We start from the raw sequence: 16,202 nt of genomic DNA on the forward strand, positions 1-16,202 counted from the left end.
GGTCCCTGCTGGGAGTCTCTCCAACACCCCTCTGTCCCCATCCCCCATACAGATTTCTCCCTCTTTCCATCCCACGTACCCATCCCGCCTCCAGAAATGCTCAGTCCGCACTTAGTGTTTTGATCTTTTATTCACATTGAGCAGTTAGAAAAATAAAACAGAACAAAAACATCACAACCTCAGGGGTGGGGGAGGGGGGTCTGTTGGGCGAGGTGGAGGGGGGAGACTGAGGTAGCCTAGAGTCACAAGCGGAGACCCAGCCCCCGTCAAGGCACGGGTGAAGGGAGGGAGGCCCGCAGGGAGGGCTGAGGACTTCCTGGGGAAGGTGGTGGGGACAGCTGCCCCCGCACTCGGGGCCAGGAGACCAGGATGCCCTAATACGCCCACCAGCGGCCGAGTCCCACGTGGCAGACTGGCGCAAGGCAGCCCTTCCCCTTCTCACCCTATAATCAAGGTGGGCCACCGATCTGGATGCTCTCTCTGCTTGGCGTGGGCATCAGAGATCAGTGCAAGTGACAGGGGTAACACCATGAATGAGCAGCGTGGGGCCCAGATCTCGGCTCAGAATTTCCAGGAGCGCCAGGTAGCGCAGGTAGCGGGCAGAATCAGCAGGCGGCCGCGGTAGGTATAAGAAGGTGAGGGCGGTGGTGGGCCCCACCTCACCATCCCCTTCCTCAGGCCCACCGGGCCCTCCCCTACCACGCCCCTGCTGGGCCCGAACCAGGGCGTTGGCGCTGCATGCCAGGGCCTCTGCCTCGGCGTCTCCCCGCCTGCCATTCACAAAGTCCCCTTCCTCCTCCTCCTCCTGCTCCTCGGAGGCGGCCCCCTCGCCCCACACCACCTCCCGCACCTCGGCCCGGATCCTCAACTGGCTCAGCAGTGCCCGCAGCCGCCCCTCGGCCGCCCCCGGGGCCTCCCGAGGCCCCAGGCACAAGAAGATCCGGAGGCGGGCGCTGTGCCAGGCAGGCACCATGCCCAAGATGGTCGCCATCTGCAGCAGGAAGAGGCCGCACACGTCCACATAGCCGGGCCCGCCCCGGGGCCGCAGCAGGTTGAGGGGCCACACGTCCACATGATGCAGCTGGGAGGTGCCCCCAGACCCCCGGCTCAGCCGCTCGGGGGGCAGGGCCCCACAGGCCCGGGCCAGGACCACGTTCTTGTTCATCTTCAGGGCGTCTGCCACGGTGGCCACGTAGTCCTGGGGACTGAGAGCCCGGGGGCTCCCAGGAGCCCGGGGTGGAGGGAACAGGGTGCTCAGGGCCGGGGCCCCGGCCTCTTGGGTGCCATCCGCAGGCTCAGAGAAAGCCGGGTCCGTCAGGAAGTGATCCTGGGGTGCAGCATCGTCGTAGAAACCCAGGACCAGCGTGTTGGGCTTCATGCCACCTGGGGGGGCAGAGAGGTAGGTGGGAAGGAACCCAGGGGAATCAGATGGGTGGGCTGAGTTCACAGCACGCTAACGGGCGCCCACTCCCATCTGCTGACAGCGCTGTGTGTCAGCCATCAGGTATGACATGTGCATAACATGGCCTCTTAAGGCAACATTATGCACATTTGCATAATGACTTTCCGTGTTCCCAAACACTTTCACATGCATTTATTTGGTTTATCTCCATGACTAATCTCCCCCACCGAAATAGGCAAAGTGGGCCCTAAAGCTTGCTTTAACTAAGGAGCACTTCCAGTCCATGGCAGTAGGATGCATTCATTCCGGGCTTCAAGCCGCACACCTTTTCGTGATGGGAGAGAGGAGTCTGACTCCACTGGCAGATGGGACCCCTGATTAACCAAGCTCATGGCCTCGATTCCCAGGGAGATAACGCTCAGACCCTGCTAGCGGAGGATGAGAGCTCAGGACAGGGGGCTGCACAATCCGTTTCTAGGACCGCAGAGTCCTAATGATGGCCTGTCCAAAGCACCGTCCCCAGTGAGCTTACCATCTGCACACTGACGGGGCCCCGTCCTGTTGAAAGTACTTCATATTTTTAACTCATCAGATCCCTGAAGCAACGCTATGAGGTAGAGACGATTACTCACCCTCTCTTACAGATAAGGAACCTGAGACCCAGAGCGGTGAAGTCACTAGCCCAAAGGCTCACGGCTGGTAAACACTGGGGCCAGGAAGTGACCATGATGTCTCGGGCACCAGAGCCTGTTCTCTTAGCCACTAAGTGGGTGGTGCGCCAACCACAAAGCCCCCAGTCCCTGCTGACAGCTTCCGGGCTTTAAGCATCTGAACAACCAATATAGGATGGGATCATTTCCCCTGTGGCAGGGTTGTGTTTACAGGAAGACTCAGACCTCTTCTAAGACCCATTCTCAAGGGGCAAATGGTTTACTCAAAATCTACTACCAAATCAAATTCTCCATGCTGGGGAACTGACTGCTTAAAGGAAACCTTTCCCTTTTTATGTGAGTTATTTTCAGCAGGATGAATGGCATGGAAGGAGTGGTCTCTTGGTCCGGGCTCCCCCACAAAAGATGGGACTGGAGGAGATGCTGCGAGGTCTATCTGATACTATCTCATGATGCTTGCCAACACCCCTAGAACTCCTTACCAGGTGGGAATTCCAACCGACCTTGCAAATTAAACTATTCAAACCCCCTCCTGAGCATTTTCCAGGGTTCTGATTGACATCAACCAAGCGAGCAGGGCAATGTCCAACACCTGAACTTTAGCCAGACTGTCAGTGGGGTAGGAAGCATGCACTCAGGGAGGGCGCAAACATTAATCCCAAGACTGAGAAAGAAGGAGGCGGCTCAGCAGGGTTTGGAGGAAGGTGGGGTGCTGGGCCAGAGGACACGGGTCACAAAGCCGGGAACATTCCACTCCATCTGAGAGCATCAGCCACGCCCCTGCCACCCTCGGCACCCTTTATAGTGTCTGGGGGCCTTGTTAGTTACATCACTTCCCTCTTCTCTGCTCAAGGCTCAGCTGAGATACTATCTCATCACAAAACCTTGTCCACCACATCAGTGACCACGGTCTTCCTCTTTCTGAACTCCAGTGGTTAGAAAGCATCTGCCCTGGATTTTGATGGGGGCAACGCCCAGCCTCAAATCCTTCTCCCATTGTCCTCAGGAAGACAACACACTCTTCACAGCCTGTGCCCCAATCATGGGTCAGAAAGAAACCAAAAAAAGCCATGTTCCTCCATCTCTAGTCCTAAGGCAGCTCCTCGGAGACCTCCTCACACACTGTCTTTTATCTTTGAGGATCAAGTCCTGTCTGCACGAGACGGCAGATTCCTTTTGGAGTCTGCAATCTGTGGTTTACTCTCGGGGGGAGGGGAGCAGAGATGGAGAGGGGCCCCGGAGGGGGCCAAGGGCAGCTCACCAAGACCCGAGATCCGCAGCAGGTGCTGAGCTCCCTGGCGCACAGAGGGCGAGAGGGTGAGATCCACAAAGGCCTTCACCTGGGCCCGGTCCACCAGGCTCAGCCATGCCCCGTACTGCGGCTGCACGGGGTCTGAGGGTAGAGAGTCTGCAGAGAAGGCAGGCAAACACGTATGGGCCAGACTCGTGCACTTCCTCCTCGAGTCCAGATCCCAGGTGGGCAGAAAAGAAGGGTCTGGGCAGGGACGCGGCTGGTTAGGAAGGGCGATCTGGGAAGACTGCAAGAAGTCTCAGGGATATCAAGAACACAAAGAGCATCTGGGAGCCAGAGAGAGAGAGGATGTGGGGGGTGGGGGGGTAGGTGGTGAGTGGAGGGCAACTGACCGAGGTCTCCCAGGGTGACATGGCCCAGCACGTAGAGACCCCCTTTCTTGAGCTGGTTGGCCAATCGCAGCAGAGGCAGGGTGCCTCGGGGGTTCCCCACTAGGAGCAGCAGCTGCGGCCGCCAGAACTTCACGTGGTCCTTCCGGACGTCCAGCCGGAGCAGGTACTTCCGCACCTGGAGTCAAGGGGAGGCGGAGGGGGGAGGAAGGGATCTGGCGGGTGGCCCCAATCCATCCCCCAGGTCTCCCCAGAATGGGGGTGTTCCCAACCCGCCCCACACTCCCCTCCACCAGCTCCCCGGACCTGGTGGAAAAGCAGGGCCTGGCTGACGTAGCCCCAGCTGCTGGGCCCTCCTCGAGCCGTGAGCAGGGCAGAAAGCAGGCCCATGAGGAGCAGGGAGCCGCCGGCGGCCCCGGGGCTGATGAGGAACATCATGAGCAGGCAGGAGGCCACCCCCAGCAAGCAGGTGTGCCAGGAGAAGAGGTTGAAGGTGGGGCTGGGGGCCGACAGAGAAGGAACAGTGCTCGGGGAGGCCCCCGACATCACATCATCACCTCCGCTCCCGCCCCAAATCTGCCCGCTTGGTCCCAGGCCTTCCCACCATCATTACTCCCGCCCTTCCTCCGGGGACACAGGCGGCTCCTTCTCTCACCGGAAGTTGGGGGCCGAGGCCCACTCCAGGCTCAGGCAGGACAGGTCCACGGCAGCGTAGGCCACCAAGTAGAAGACAGTGACCACGGCGGCCAGCGTGTTCAGCTTTCCGGCCAGGAGCACCAGCTGGATGAGGACCGAGAGGCTGGGCGTCCGTTGCCTCCTCGGGCACGTCTCCCCGCACGCACGCCCAACCCTCCCCAGTCCCAGGAGTGTAACCGGAGGGGCTGAGGTGAGGGCAGCTTGAGGAGGCAGGCTTACCTGCACAAGGGCCCAGGAATACAGCACAGCCCCCCAGGGGTTCCCCCCTCGGGATACCACCTTGGCCGGCGCCAGGACCACTCCTGTGCAAACCGAAAGGCAGCAGGCAGAAAGGTGAGCCCGGGGCCGAGCAGGGGACAGAGACAGACACGTGAAGGTGCGCTCAGAGCCCCGCATGAGGCAGGGGAAGCCCACCGAAGAGGTCGTCCTGGGCCAGGGCGTGGAGGATGCGGGAGGCGCCAATGAGGGAGCTCATGGAGGCGGAGAGCGACGTGGCGTAGATCCCAACCAGCACCAGCGGGGGCCACAGGCTGATGGCTCGGAAGAAGCCATAGTCCTCCTGCAGCAGCACCCTGCAGGCAAGGAGAGGAGGAGGAAGCCGGACATAAAGGTGTGTCCACCCCCAGGGACCTGATGAGAACAGTGCTCTCAACACCGGGCGGGTTCAGCGCTGGGCGTTCCGGACTGACCCCATCCCTGACCTCAAGGATCATACTGATAGATCGAGTGGGCCTGGGGGGTCAGGCTGGGGTTCTACTGGTTGTCATTGGGCTGCTGTGGATTTAATCACAGGGTGGACATTCCCAACGGTATAGGCACAAGAGGCCAAATATTTATGGAGCCACAGATTGACTGGCAAGCCCCACCCCCAGACCAAGCAGCACCAGGCAGGAAGCAAATGCTGGCTTCCGGTGGGCTCTTACCACGTAACCAGCCCTCCCCATTTCAGGCATCAGCTCCGACTCACTCCCCATTTTCCATGCACCCCAACCATGTGGGCATCTCCCACGCCCCCCAGCCAGTGCTTCACTTGGGGAACCAGGTGTGACAACTCCATTCCCACACCCCACTTCGCCCCGTGCCCAGGCACCTGTCACACGTGAAGCTGGAGAGGAAGAAAAGCAGGATGTAGATGAAGAAAGTATAGGCAACAGCAACGATCGTGCCCAGAGGAATGGCCCGGCTGGGGTCTTTCAGCTCCCCTGGAGGGAAGGGAGCAGAGGGGGAGGGTCCTCCACCAGACCCCGCGTCCCTGAGCCCCCGCAGCACCTTGTAGGGGCACCAGGTGGCAAGGCAGCCCCCTCCCCCAGGGACGCTCACCTGACATGTTGGCCCCAGCCATGATACCCGTGCAGCCGTTAAAAAGAACGGCAAAGACGCTGGCGAAGGTCATCATGGCCCCTGTGGTGTAGTCCTTGGCGTAGCCAGCTGAGGAGGAGGGGTCATTCCCGGGGACGAAAGGGGGTCAGCCTCCCTCCTAGGGATCCAGGCGTTTTGGCCCTGCCTCCCTCCCCTCCTATTCTAAAACACACCCCCTGCCTCCCCACCATCCTGACCAGCTCACCAAGACCCCAGCCCTGACCCCACCCCAGTCTCAGCTGACTTCAGCTCCTCCTTCTCCCCCATGCGCCTCTGTTCTTCCCTCCACACCTTCATCAACGCTCTTTCCTAGCTGCCTTCCCTCGCCCTCCTATCTGAATTTTCCAACCCCTGGGATTTCCCTGCTGGTCCAGTGGCTAGGACTCCAAGCTCCCAATACAGGGGTTCCGGATTCAATCCTTGGTCAAGGAACTAGATCTCACATGCCACAAGTAAGACCCAGCACAGCAAAACAAATAAAAATGAATTTCCCAGCCCCATTCAAGCCACCTCTAGCTCCTCCAGCTCTCACCGACCCCCTCCCCTCAGTCCATACGCAGGTCTCCCTCCTCTGGACTCCTCTGTGATTCTTATCTCCTTGAATCATACCATCCTAATATGCAATTTGTTTCCTGAGTGTACATCTTATCTCTCCAATTAAACAAGTTCCTCTAAGGCAGAGACTGTCTTGCGGTCATTCCTACCGCTCGGCTGGGCCAAACACACAGCGGTCAACACATGCCCAGCAGATTCTAATCAACCTGCACTGCTCCATGTTCAGACCTCTCACTACTGATCATCTGACATCTGTTCTCATCCAGAGATTCCAAGCCACCCCCACCACGGGCTTACCCCTTGCCCTGAGAACCCCAGGACCCCTTCACCCAGCTCACCATCCAGATTAGCCTTCAGGGTGCTGCTGTTGAAGCCAGTGAAGTGGCCGACCTGGGGCGGCAGGGAGGAGCCGTTGGGGCCAGGCCGAGGGGCCAACGGGATGTCTCTGGGCCCCACAGCCACAAAGCTGACCAGCACGGAGGCCAGGGAACCGGAGACCAGCAGGAATGTGAGGAAGGAGGCCCGGGCGTAGAGGCCGGCCCCCAGGGTACAGACCCCGCCCACCAGGCCCAGCAGCAGGGAGCCATAGAGCAGGCTCCAGCCGTAGCCCTGGGGCAGGACCCGGAGGCCACTGGACCCCGAGGCATCTGCAGAGGGGAAGAACAGAGTTAGATGGCCACGCCTCCAAGGAGGGACCCCAGTCATGACTCAGAGCAGGCAGAGACCCCATCTTTGGCCCACTTGTCCTCAGAAAGACCATCTTTCCCACTCCCCCACCCAACTGGACTCCCCTGGTGGCTCAGATGGTAACGAATCCACCTGTAATGCAACAGACCCAGGTTCGATCCCTGGATCAGGAATATCCCGTGGAGGAGGGCATGGCAACCCACTCCAGTATTCTTGCCTGGAGAATCCCATGGACAGAGGAGCCTGGCAGGCTACAGTCCATGGGGTCTCAAAGAGTCAGACATGACTGAGTAACTAACACTTCACCCAACTGTACTCCAGCATCCTAGCCCTCCCTGGCGGGGGGTGGGGGGGGGCGGGTACCAGCAATCTTGCTTTGTCAATTTTCAGAGTATTAGCCTGCCCCCACCCCCTGACTAGATGGCGAGCTCCTCGTGGGCCAGGATGTTCTCTCGGATGTCTGCATGAGGCTGGGCACACAGCAGGAGCTCAAGAAAGTGCATCTCTCCCAGGAGAGGGATTCTCCCCCTGCTGTGATCCCAGAATCCCTGACCCTGCAAATCCTCGGGGCCGCCCAGACCAGAGTGGGGAGCACAGACCAGCCCCGAAGACGTCAAGTATGGCCTCCACCAGCCCCAGCAGGGAGACGGCGCAGCCACAGACGTTAGCCAGGTAGAACATCAGGCCGATGCTGCCGCCAACCTCGGGCCCCAGAGTCCGACTGATCATGACTGAAAGTGGAAGTAGGGGGTGAGTGTCAAGGGAAAAGAAACTGAACCAGAACGGGAGGCAGGGCCCAGGAACACAGCATGGTGCAGCTGGTCCTCCAGGCCTCGTCTCCCAGAACGCATGGGACTGTTCCCAGAGGTGGCATGTCCCATTGTGGCCACTCCAAGCCACGTGGCTTTGTCCAAGTCACCAGTGCTCTTGAATCTGACAGGACTGCTAGAACCAAAATGGCAGCCGGGGAGACAGCTGGCGGACTCGACGACGGGGGCGCTACCGTGTAAGGCCGCGCTGGTGACCTTCTCCATGCCAGCCTGTCCACTGGATGTTCACTAGAACTGGCCTGCCCCCGGGGAGACGCAGGGAGGGGCCCTCTCCTCCCCCCATAAGACAGAAGGGCCCGGACCCCCTTCCGCCCACGGCTGAGGATACAGTAGGCTCCGCCCCCTCGCACGGCTCCATTGGTGGCGATGGCACAGACGGACAGCACCGTGAGGGCCAGGATGACGTAGGCAACCAGGAGCATGGCCAAAGCCTGAAGCAGACCAGCATGACCCACCACAAACCCTGGGACAGGAGTGGCAAAGCAGGTCGGACGGCGGCTCGCCCCTCCCGCCCCTCCCGCCCCGACCCGATCATCAGTTACCCCAGGGCAGAGCTAAGCCCAAGGCCACAGGGAGCCCCTCCCCCAAGCCCTTCATTCACCAGCTTCTCCCAGGGCCCTTCCCCAGCCTCATTCCAGTCCCACCCTCGAGTAAACCAGCGCCAACTCACCAATCCTCAAGAAGACCACTATACTGAACATGGACAGGACCGTGGGCACCACCACACCCAGGAAGGTGGAGAGTTTCCGGGCCGGTGCCCCTGCAGGACCTCCAGCCCCATTGGCAGGGAAGGAAACCCCCTCCTCCCCCAGGAGCCGGTAGGCCAGCAGAGGAGAGTTCTCACTGGCCATGGTCGAGAGCGGGCAGAGGAAGCCACCAACGGGGTACCAGGCCTGCAAAGAGTTTGCTGAGTGGAAGCAGCTCTGTGGAGACCCCACAAAACACCTCTAATCAAACACCCAGAAACCTCTTCCAAAAGGAAACACACACACACACGTTCACCAGCAACTCCAAGAGTCAATGGGGGGAGGGGGTGGGGGGGGGAGCGGGCAGGCTGATCCTGGCCACTGCCCCACCAATAGCAGGCTCCAAGCCTCAGGACTGGGTACCAAGGCCCCTCCCAGCTCCTGGGGCCACCCCTTCCCCCATATCCCTGAGAGGAGGGATGGCAGTGGCTCTGGAAAGGTGCAAAGATCCTCCACCTTCTTAACTAGCAGCACAAGAGGAAGCAAATCCCTCAAAGGGGAAGTGAGTTATGGACAGGAGGCCCTTTTCAACCGTTCCTCCGGGGTCCTGAGCCTCCCCCCAAGATCCTCCATGCAATCACCTCAACCCCGGGCAATAGGAAACTTCTCAATCTTCCAAAGCCCCGCCCTCCATCAACCCTCTTCCCCCAGCCCATCTCAGACAGCCTCCTCTCTCTTTAACCTCACCAGATTCCTCCCACCCACACAAGGCATCCCCCAAACTCTACCGTTCTCGCCACTCCCCGACGACCAAAACAAAAACATCATCGGCCTGCCACCCAAGGTGGTCTTCCTTCCTGCACCGGTTCCTCCCCACTTTCTCCCCCGGGCGGGTTGAAGCGGGCCGAGATTCGCTTCTCCCCGGCCAGGCGCACCCTCACAGCCCGGGTGTGGCAGCGCGCTCACTCACCCACTGGAGGACGCAGCCGCTCGGGGGTGATCCCCGAGAGCGGGAGGGGTCTGCTACTGGCTGAGGGGGCGCGGGTGCCGGAAAAGCCAGCTGCGGCTACCGGGATGCCAGGCCCGGAGCCTACCCCCCCACCAGCACACACGCGCCCCATTGGTCCCCGAGCCCAGCCCCGCCCCGTGGGCGCGCCCGGGGGAAGCCCCGCCCCACCAGGCTCACGCTGTAAGCGCGGCTCCCCGCCCCAAGTGCGATCGGGGTGCTGCCAGGGGTCGCCCCTCACACGCAGGTCTCCGGCACGGTGTGGGCCACAGCTCCCACTGCACCCATCACCCTGGTGCAAACGAGCGCCCGCCGCGTGGGCTGGACCCTACTCGGAGCTGGGCGGTGACGCTGCTGAAAGGGGCGTGGCCTGACGGCGGAAGGCCTCGGGCAGGTGGGCGGGGCCACGACACCTGGCCCAGGTGCGCCGCTAGGAAGGCGGGGCCCTGTCGGCCTACGCCTTAAGGGGTCCGCCTATTCCAGCCTCCGGGATCCCCGTCCAGTGCACAGGTTCCAGCCCCAGCCCTCACCCCTGCGGCGCCCTCCCCTAGCGCCGGTTCCAGCCCACCGGCTGCTCTCCTCGCTTCCACCACCTGAGGGCGCCATTGGCTGCCGAGCCGGGCGAGCCCTGGAGGCGCCGGCCTTGGTTGGTTTCAGTCTCGTCCCCCGCCCGCTCTCGTGATTCCCTGCAAGGAAGCCCGCTCTCGCGAGTCCCTGCAAGCAAGCCCCCTCCAGCAGGAATTACAGGACTTGTGAACCTTCAGGAGTCAGGATTCCCCTCCTAACTCTTTACGGCCTTCCCAGGTGGCTCAGCGATATAGAATCCGCCTGCAATGCAGGAGACGGAGACGCGGATTCAATCCCTGGGACGGAAGATCCCGTGGAGAAAGAAATGGAAGATTCCCTATAGATGAAAATGGCAACCCACTCCAGTATTCTTGCTGGGAAAATCCCATGGACAAGAAAAGCCTGGCAGGCTGCAGTCCTTGGGCCTGCAAGAGTCAGACACCACTTAGTCACTTAAATCACCACCGCCCACCTCAACTCTTTACAGGTTTGGTCGACATTGGCACTACCTGGCAACATCCCATCCGTCAACTGTAGATAGATCCTCCTGCATAAGGTTGCAGTGTGAGTTCAATAAACTTGAACAGGCACTTGAGAACAATACTGAAATGTTCAACAAACCATCTGCATACCGTACTGTATTAAATATGCATAAGCACTTTGTGAGGTGGATCCTGCTATGATTTCCATTTTTCACAATAGGAAATTGAAGCTTGGAGAACTTCAGTAATAATTTCCTAACTTTCATAGAGGCCTTTGTGGTTACACTGTCATTTGAGCCTCAGGAAATGAACACTGCTTTTCCTGCCACTGGGCTTTGGCTGTAAATTAGCTGTAACGTTTCCCTAGGAGAGGAAGAGATTCAAACCAGTGCAAATGTGGCTTTGCCAGAGAGCGGTCTCATGAGCAGTAAACTGTGGCATTTTCATCAGTCATCCCTGCTACCCACGACATAGAGCTTGACTCCAGAGTCTCTCTCACATCCCTCCTATTACAATTTTTGGTGATTTCAATATCCACATTGATGAGACTTCCAACACTCTGGGCTGGCACGTCCTTAAACTCCACTTCTGCATAGATCTCACCCTCCATCCCACCCAATGGTTATGCCTAGACTTTATCATTACCAATAACTGGACCCCTTCCTCTTTTCGTCCATCACTTCTAATTACGCCTGTTGAGGAAAAATATTAATCTGACACTTACTAAAACAGTAGGAAAGACTTTATTCAGGGCTACTGCAATAGGTGTCAAGACACAATAGGGGAGAAAGAATGTGCTCAACTCCAAACACAGCAAAGAAAGCTGGGGATTTATAGCCAACAAGCAGAATGAGGGGTTCAGTGAATGGAAAATTACTAAGAGGAAGCATCAAGCATAGGAGGATTCTAGCTAAAGAGGCTTAACAGGATCCTTGCTGAAGGAAGGCCAGGGTGATCAATTATGAAGGGCGGGATGGATTCTCTCTAAACTGGGCTCGACATGCCCAGCAAGGATGACAGCCAAGGTGGAGGCCAAGTCCAGAAGAGGTTTCAGAGGAACCTGACTGAAGTTTGATGAAGAAGAGGGTCCTTGTTGTGCCCTGACCCCAGCAATCCTCCACCTCACTGGACCCCCAATTCATTGATCCTGCCCTCTGCCCACTGCCCTCCACTCACTTCCCTTGTTACCCAGCTTCAAGGTCACAGTCAGTGAAAAGCACTGCCTTACCCCTCGCTCACTTTATAACACCTTCCAGCAAAATCACAGCCCTGGTAAATGTTAACTATCCTCTTCAGTCTCCTTTGCCGGCTCCTCCTCCTCTCTTGGAGGAACAGCCAAGAGGCCCCATTGGACCAGAGGCTCCATTGAGCACTAGAAGCTCAGTTCACAGACTTCTTTTAACCACTTACACCCACTCCCTTGGTGATCTCATCCAATCTCCTCTTTTGAAATACCTCTCTATAGGAGTGCCGAAAGGGTGTATCTCCAGCCCAGATCTCTACTCTGAACTTCCGACTGTATGTATGTCCAAGAACATGCTAACACCTGGGCCTGGACATCAAATGGGCAACTCAAACTTGGCATGTCCAAAATCCAATGCCTGACCACAGCCCACTCTTCTTGTGGTTGTCCCACTTCCCCAGTAGCTCAGGTCAAAAGCCTTGGGGTTATGTTTGAATACTCTTTCACACAACCCACATCCAACCCATAACAATTTCTTTGGCCAGTAGTTTTAAAATACAAACAGTATCCAACTGCAAATACTACACTAGTCCAGGTTGCCATCATCTCATCTGTATTATTGCAACAGCCCCCTAACTGATGTGCTTGCTTCTCCCTGGCCCCTACAGTCAATCCTAAAGGAAATCAACCCTGAATATTCATTGGAAGGACTGATGCTGAAGCTGAAGTTCCAGTATTTTGGCCACCTGATGCAAAGAGCTGACTGGTTGGAAAAGACCCTTGTGCTGGGAAAGATTGAAGGCAGGAGAAGGGGGCAACAGATGATGAGATGGTTAGATGGCATCATCAACTCAATGGACATGAGTGTGAGCAAACTCCAGGAGATAGTGAAGGACAGGGAAGCCTGGCAGTCTGCAGTCCATGGGGTCGCAGAGTCGGACAGGATTGAGCGAAAGAACAACTACAGTCTATTCTTAACAGATTAGTTATGCTAGTAAAGTAAGTGTCCGTTCAGGACACTACTCTTTTCAAAACTGTCCAGTGGTTTCCCATTTTCCTCAGAATAAAAGTCAAAGGCTCTGATACCTAAGGTAACCATACCTACCTCCTGATTCACTGACTACAGTCCGACTACCATAGTTTATGCCTGTTGCCTTGGCATATGTAGTAACAGCACCTGTTCGCTCAGATCGTCTATATATTACATGGGTACCTTACTCATGAAGCCCTACCGGATCTTCATCTCGTCCTCACCTCCCCTGACCTTGCCCCACAACGACCTCTGGGCTGGTTCCAACAAGGCGCTATGAGCACACCCAAAGAGTCTCCTTTGTCTTCTGGACTCAAATATTATCTTCTTAGTGAAACCTTCTCTGCCAGTCCCACTTAAAATTGAACTGCGCCTTCCTTCCCATCCCACTTTCCCATTTTCCTCTTCTGTTTTTTTGTGTTTTTTTTTCTCCCTCCATAGTGCTTAACACCATCTAATACGTGTCCTTTACTGGTTTCTCATGTTCACTGAGAAATGTAAAGCGAAGCTCCACAAAAAGTTAAGCTCCCAATAGGACGTTAAGCTGCACAAATCAGGAATTTCTCTTTGCTTCGCTGCTCTAGTTGCAGTACTTCTCACAGTCCCGGGCACCCGAGTGGCCCTCAAAAGCCATGCATCAAAAAAAAAAAAAAAAAAGCCATGCATCAACTGCTCACGGAACCATCTCAAACCTAGGGCTTACTCCGCACCTGATTGCATTGGCCCCGCCCCGCCCGCTCGGACGGGAAGATGGCGGCGCCCAGGGGGCCGCAGAAAGAGGGTAACCAACGAGACGGCGCCGGCTCGCTAGAGCGTCCGCGCCGCCGCCTAGTCTGCGGTTGCGTCCTGGGAAGGCGCGAATTCAGAGAGTATGTGTTGGTCTTCCTCCCCACCATTTTTAAAGGAGAAAGGAATTAACTAATCCTCAGAAAGTGCTCTGTCTGACTTGCCCGCTGTCTCCCTACCGCTGGGGGTTCCCGGATCCGAGGCGTGTTAGGACGCGGTTGTGGGATTCAGTATCTAGGTTTTTCTCCCCTCATGTTGGCTCCCGGGTCTACCTGTTAGGACATCTCGGGGTATCCATCCAGCCTCCAGTTCTAGGGATCCCCGAACACACACCCGGACCGCCCCTCGGAGACAGGACGCCCAATCCCCGCCTCCAGGTGCCCCACTCCGAGATCAGGCCCTAAATGCTACCTCCCCGGAGACCCACCCTCCCCACTCTCGCCGTGAGCTCCCCAGGATTAAGTCTTGTGAATCCCGACCACCCCCCGCCTCCCCCAGGCCCCAGGGGCAGATGAGCCCTTGGCCACCGCCCCTCCAGTTTCCTGCAGACCCAGCAAACAAAAGGCTCGGGAAGAGAGGCGAGGCTGAGCAGGGCGCCCTTCCTGCAGGAACAGCTGATGGAGCAAAATGACCCAGGAGGGAGAGGAGGGGAGGGATGAAATTCCAGGGTTCCAGGAGGACCGCAGCAGGAGGCCAGACAATTGGATCTAGGGGAAGGAGGGAGGGAGTCCCGGAAAGTGGATGTGCAAGGCCCAGGCAGGACACTACAGTTTGCTGGGCTCTGTCAGATCCCAGCAGCCCTGGTGGGGGTGATGTCAGCCGTAGGGAATGGAGGGGGTGGGGGGAACACTGGATTTCAGGTGAGCTCTCAGGCCCCTAGGCTGGAGCGGTGGGGGCTGGGAGAGCCCTGAAGCCCTGCGTCATCTCCTCTGGGGCCCAGCCTACCGCCCCCTGGCCCGACCTGCTACCCTCGGTGAGGGCCCCACCCTGGCCTGGCTTCCTGCTCCTCCCCAGCCACAGAGCTTTCCCTGCCAAGCTCAGGAACCAGCCCGGGGGCTTCTGGTCTTTTCAGAGCTTTGGTAGCCTAGCCCCCAGACTCTCAGAGTCCTTACATTCCCTCCTAGAGCCGTTGCCCCTGCCCCCATCCCTGTCATGGTCACAATGGTCTGGGAAGGGCCCCCGTCCAGTGGGTGGGGGGATCTGGCGTGGAGAGGGGGCTTGGCCTCACATCCTGTCAGGCTGCCAAGGGAAGAGAGGAAACAAAAGACTTCCCCCTGCTGAGACAATGAGCCTCCCATTACCTACCCCCCCCAACTACCTCCCCACCCCTCCCTTTCTGCCCTGGCCCCCAGCCCCCCAGCCCCCGTTGTCTCTACCTCCTTGGCCTCGGGTAGCCTCAGCAACCTCGGCCTCTGCGCTGAGCTCTGCCCTTCTCCTGCCTTCCTTCCGATCAGCTCGCACTGATGCTTGCTCCCAGTCCTGGCTGTTTCAGCCCCCTGCCACCCCATCAGTGCTCAGGGAGGGCCCCTTCTGTCCCCAGAGCCAAGACTGGGGCCTGGCTGGGCAAGGCTCTGGTGAATGTTAGGGGGTAAATTACACCCTCATTAACGGCTAGTGGGAAGTAGGGGCTCCAGGAGGGAAAGCATCCAAGGCCACAGAGAGAGGGGCGTGCCCTCAGCCTGGCCTGGGTGAGAGAGGAAGGAGGGAAAGGGCACACGTGTCCTCCAGGTCCTTGGAGGTGGGGCTGAAAGGCCATCCTGGTGCTGAGTGCGGAGTCTGGCCCACCTGCTGGCTACTAGCTGAGTGCATTGGACAGGTCACTTAACCTTCTGAGCCTGCCTCATTTTTAAAGTGGAAATCATAATAACGCCCATCCTGCCCCTCTCACGGGGTTGTTACGTTTTAAATACGATAATGTTTGTTTGGGGGGAAAGAAGAGGAAGTAGGTAGTAAAGCTTTCCTTAGTCTTCTCAATCTCTGCAACCTCCTCCACACCCCTCATTCCCACCCCCAGCAGTTTCCATCACCATCATGTGACAATAACTCCCAAACCAGTAGCTCCAGCCAAAAAGCTCTCTGAGCTGCAGACCCAATGAGCTCAGATCTAGTTGACTTCTGACCCAGATGCCTGAAGGTACACAGGGATCTGAAATACAACATGCCCAGCATGTGCCCCATCCCTGCCCCTGTGGTCTCCATTTTATTAGCTCCTACCAGGTTGCCCTTGAGAGTCCCTTGGGCAGCAAGGAGATCAAGTCAGTCAATCCTAAACGAAATCAGTCCTGAATATTCATTGGAAGGACTGAAGCTGAAGCTCCAGTACTTTGGCCACCTGATGCAAAGAACTGACTCATTGGAAAAGACCCTGATGCTGGGAAAGATTGAAGGCAGGAGGAGAAGGGGATGACAGAGGATGAGATGGTTGGATGGCATCACCAACTTGGTGGACATGAGTTTAGGTATGCTCCGGGAGTTAGCAATGGACAGGGAAGCCTGGCGTGCTGCAGTTCATAGAGTCGCAGAGTTGGACACAACTGAGCAACTGAACTGAACTGACTGACCAAGCTGCCAAAGTCTGAAACTTGAATCATGTTTGATTTCAGTTTTCCTCCCTCTCCCAG

General features: G+C 57.7%; 1 protein-coding gene across 5 annotated transcripts; it reads right to left on the bottom strand.

The window, feature by feature from the left end:
* Positions 1-111: 111 nt before the first annotated feature.
* On the bottom strand, positions 112-13,872 carry SLC12A9 (solute carrier family 12 member 9). 5 transcript variants are annotated; one of them, XM_043915097.1, is made up of 14 exons: positions 13,854-13,872; positions 8,512-8,734; positions 8,170-8,304; positions 7,611-7,742; positions 6,663-6,971; positions 5,731-5,838; positions 5,501-5,612; positions 4,825-4,982; positions 4,630-4,712; positions 4,370-4,494; positions 4,021-4,213; positions 3,718-3,892; positions 3,335-3,481; positions 112-1,383 (listed from the first exon to the last, which is right to left on the bottom strand). In XM_043915097.1, the coding sequence occupies exons 2-14, from the start codon at positions 8,690-8,692 to the stop codon at positions 497-499; spliced, it is 2,745 nt and encodes a 914-aa protein (XP_043771032.1). In that variant the 5' UTR covers positions 8,693-8,734; positions 13,854-13,872; the 3' UTR covers positions 112-496. The 5 variants fall into 5 exon arrangements, with proteins under 5 accessions (XP_043771032.1, XP_043771029.1, XP_043771028.1 ...); XM_043915094.1 differs by lacking the exon at positions 13,854-13,872 and adding an exon at positions 9,714-9,859; XM_043915093.1 differs by lacking the exon at positions 13,854-13,872 and adding an exon at positions 9,498-9,654.
* Between the last annotated feature and the right edge of the window lie 2,330 nt (positions 13,873-16,202).

This window comes from Cervus elaphus, chromosome 10 (genome assembly GCF_910594005.1).
Source record: "Cervus elaphus chromosome 10, mCerEla1.1, whole genome shotgun sequence".
Taxonomy (NCBI): Eukaryota; Metazoa; Chordata; class Mammalia; order Artiodactyla; family Cervidae; genus Cervus; species Cervus elaphus.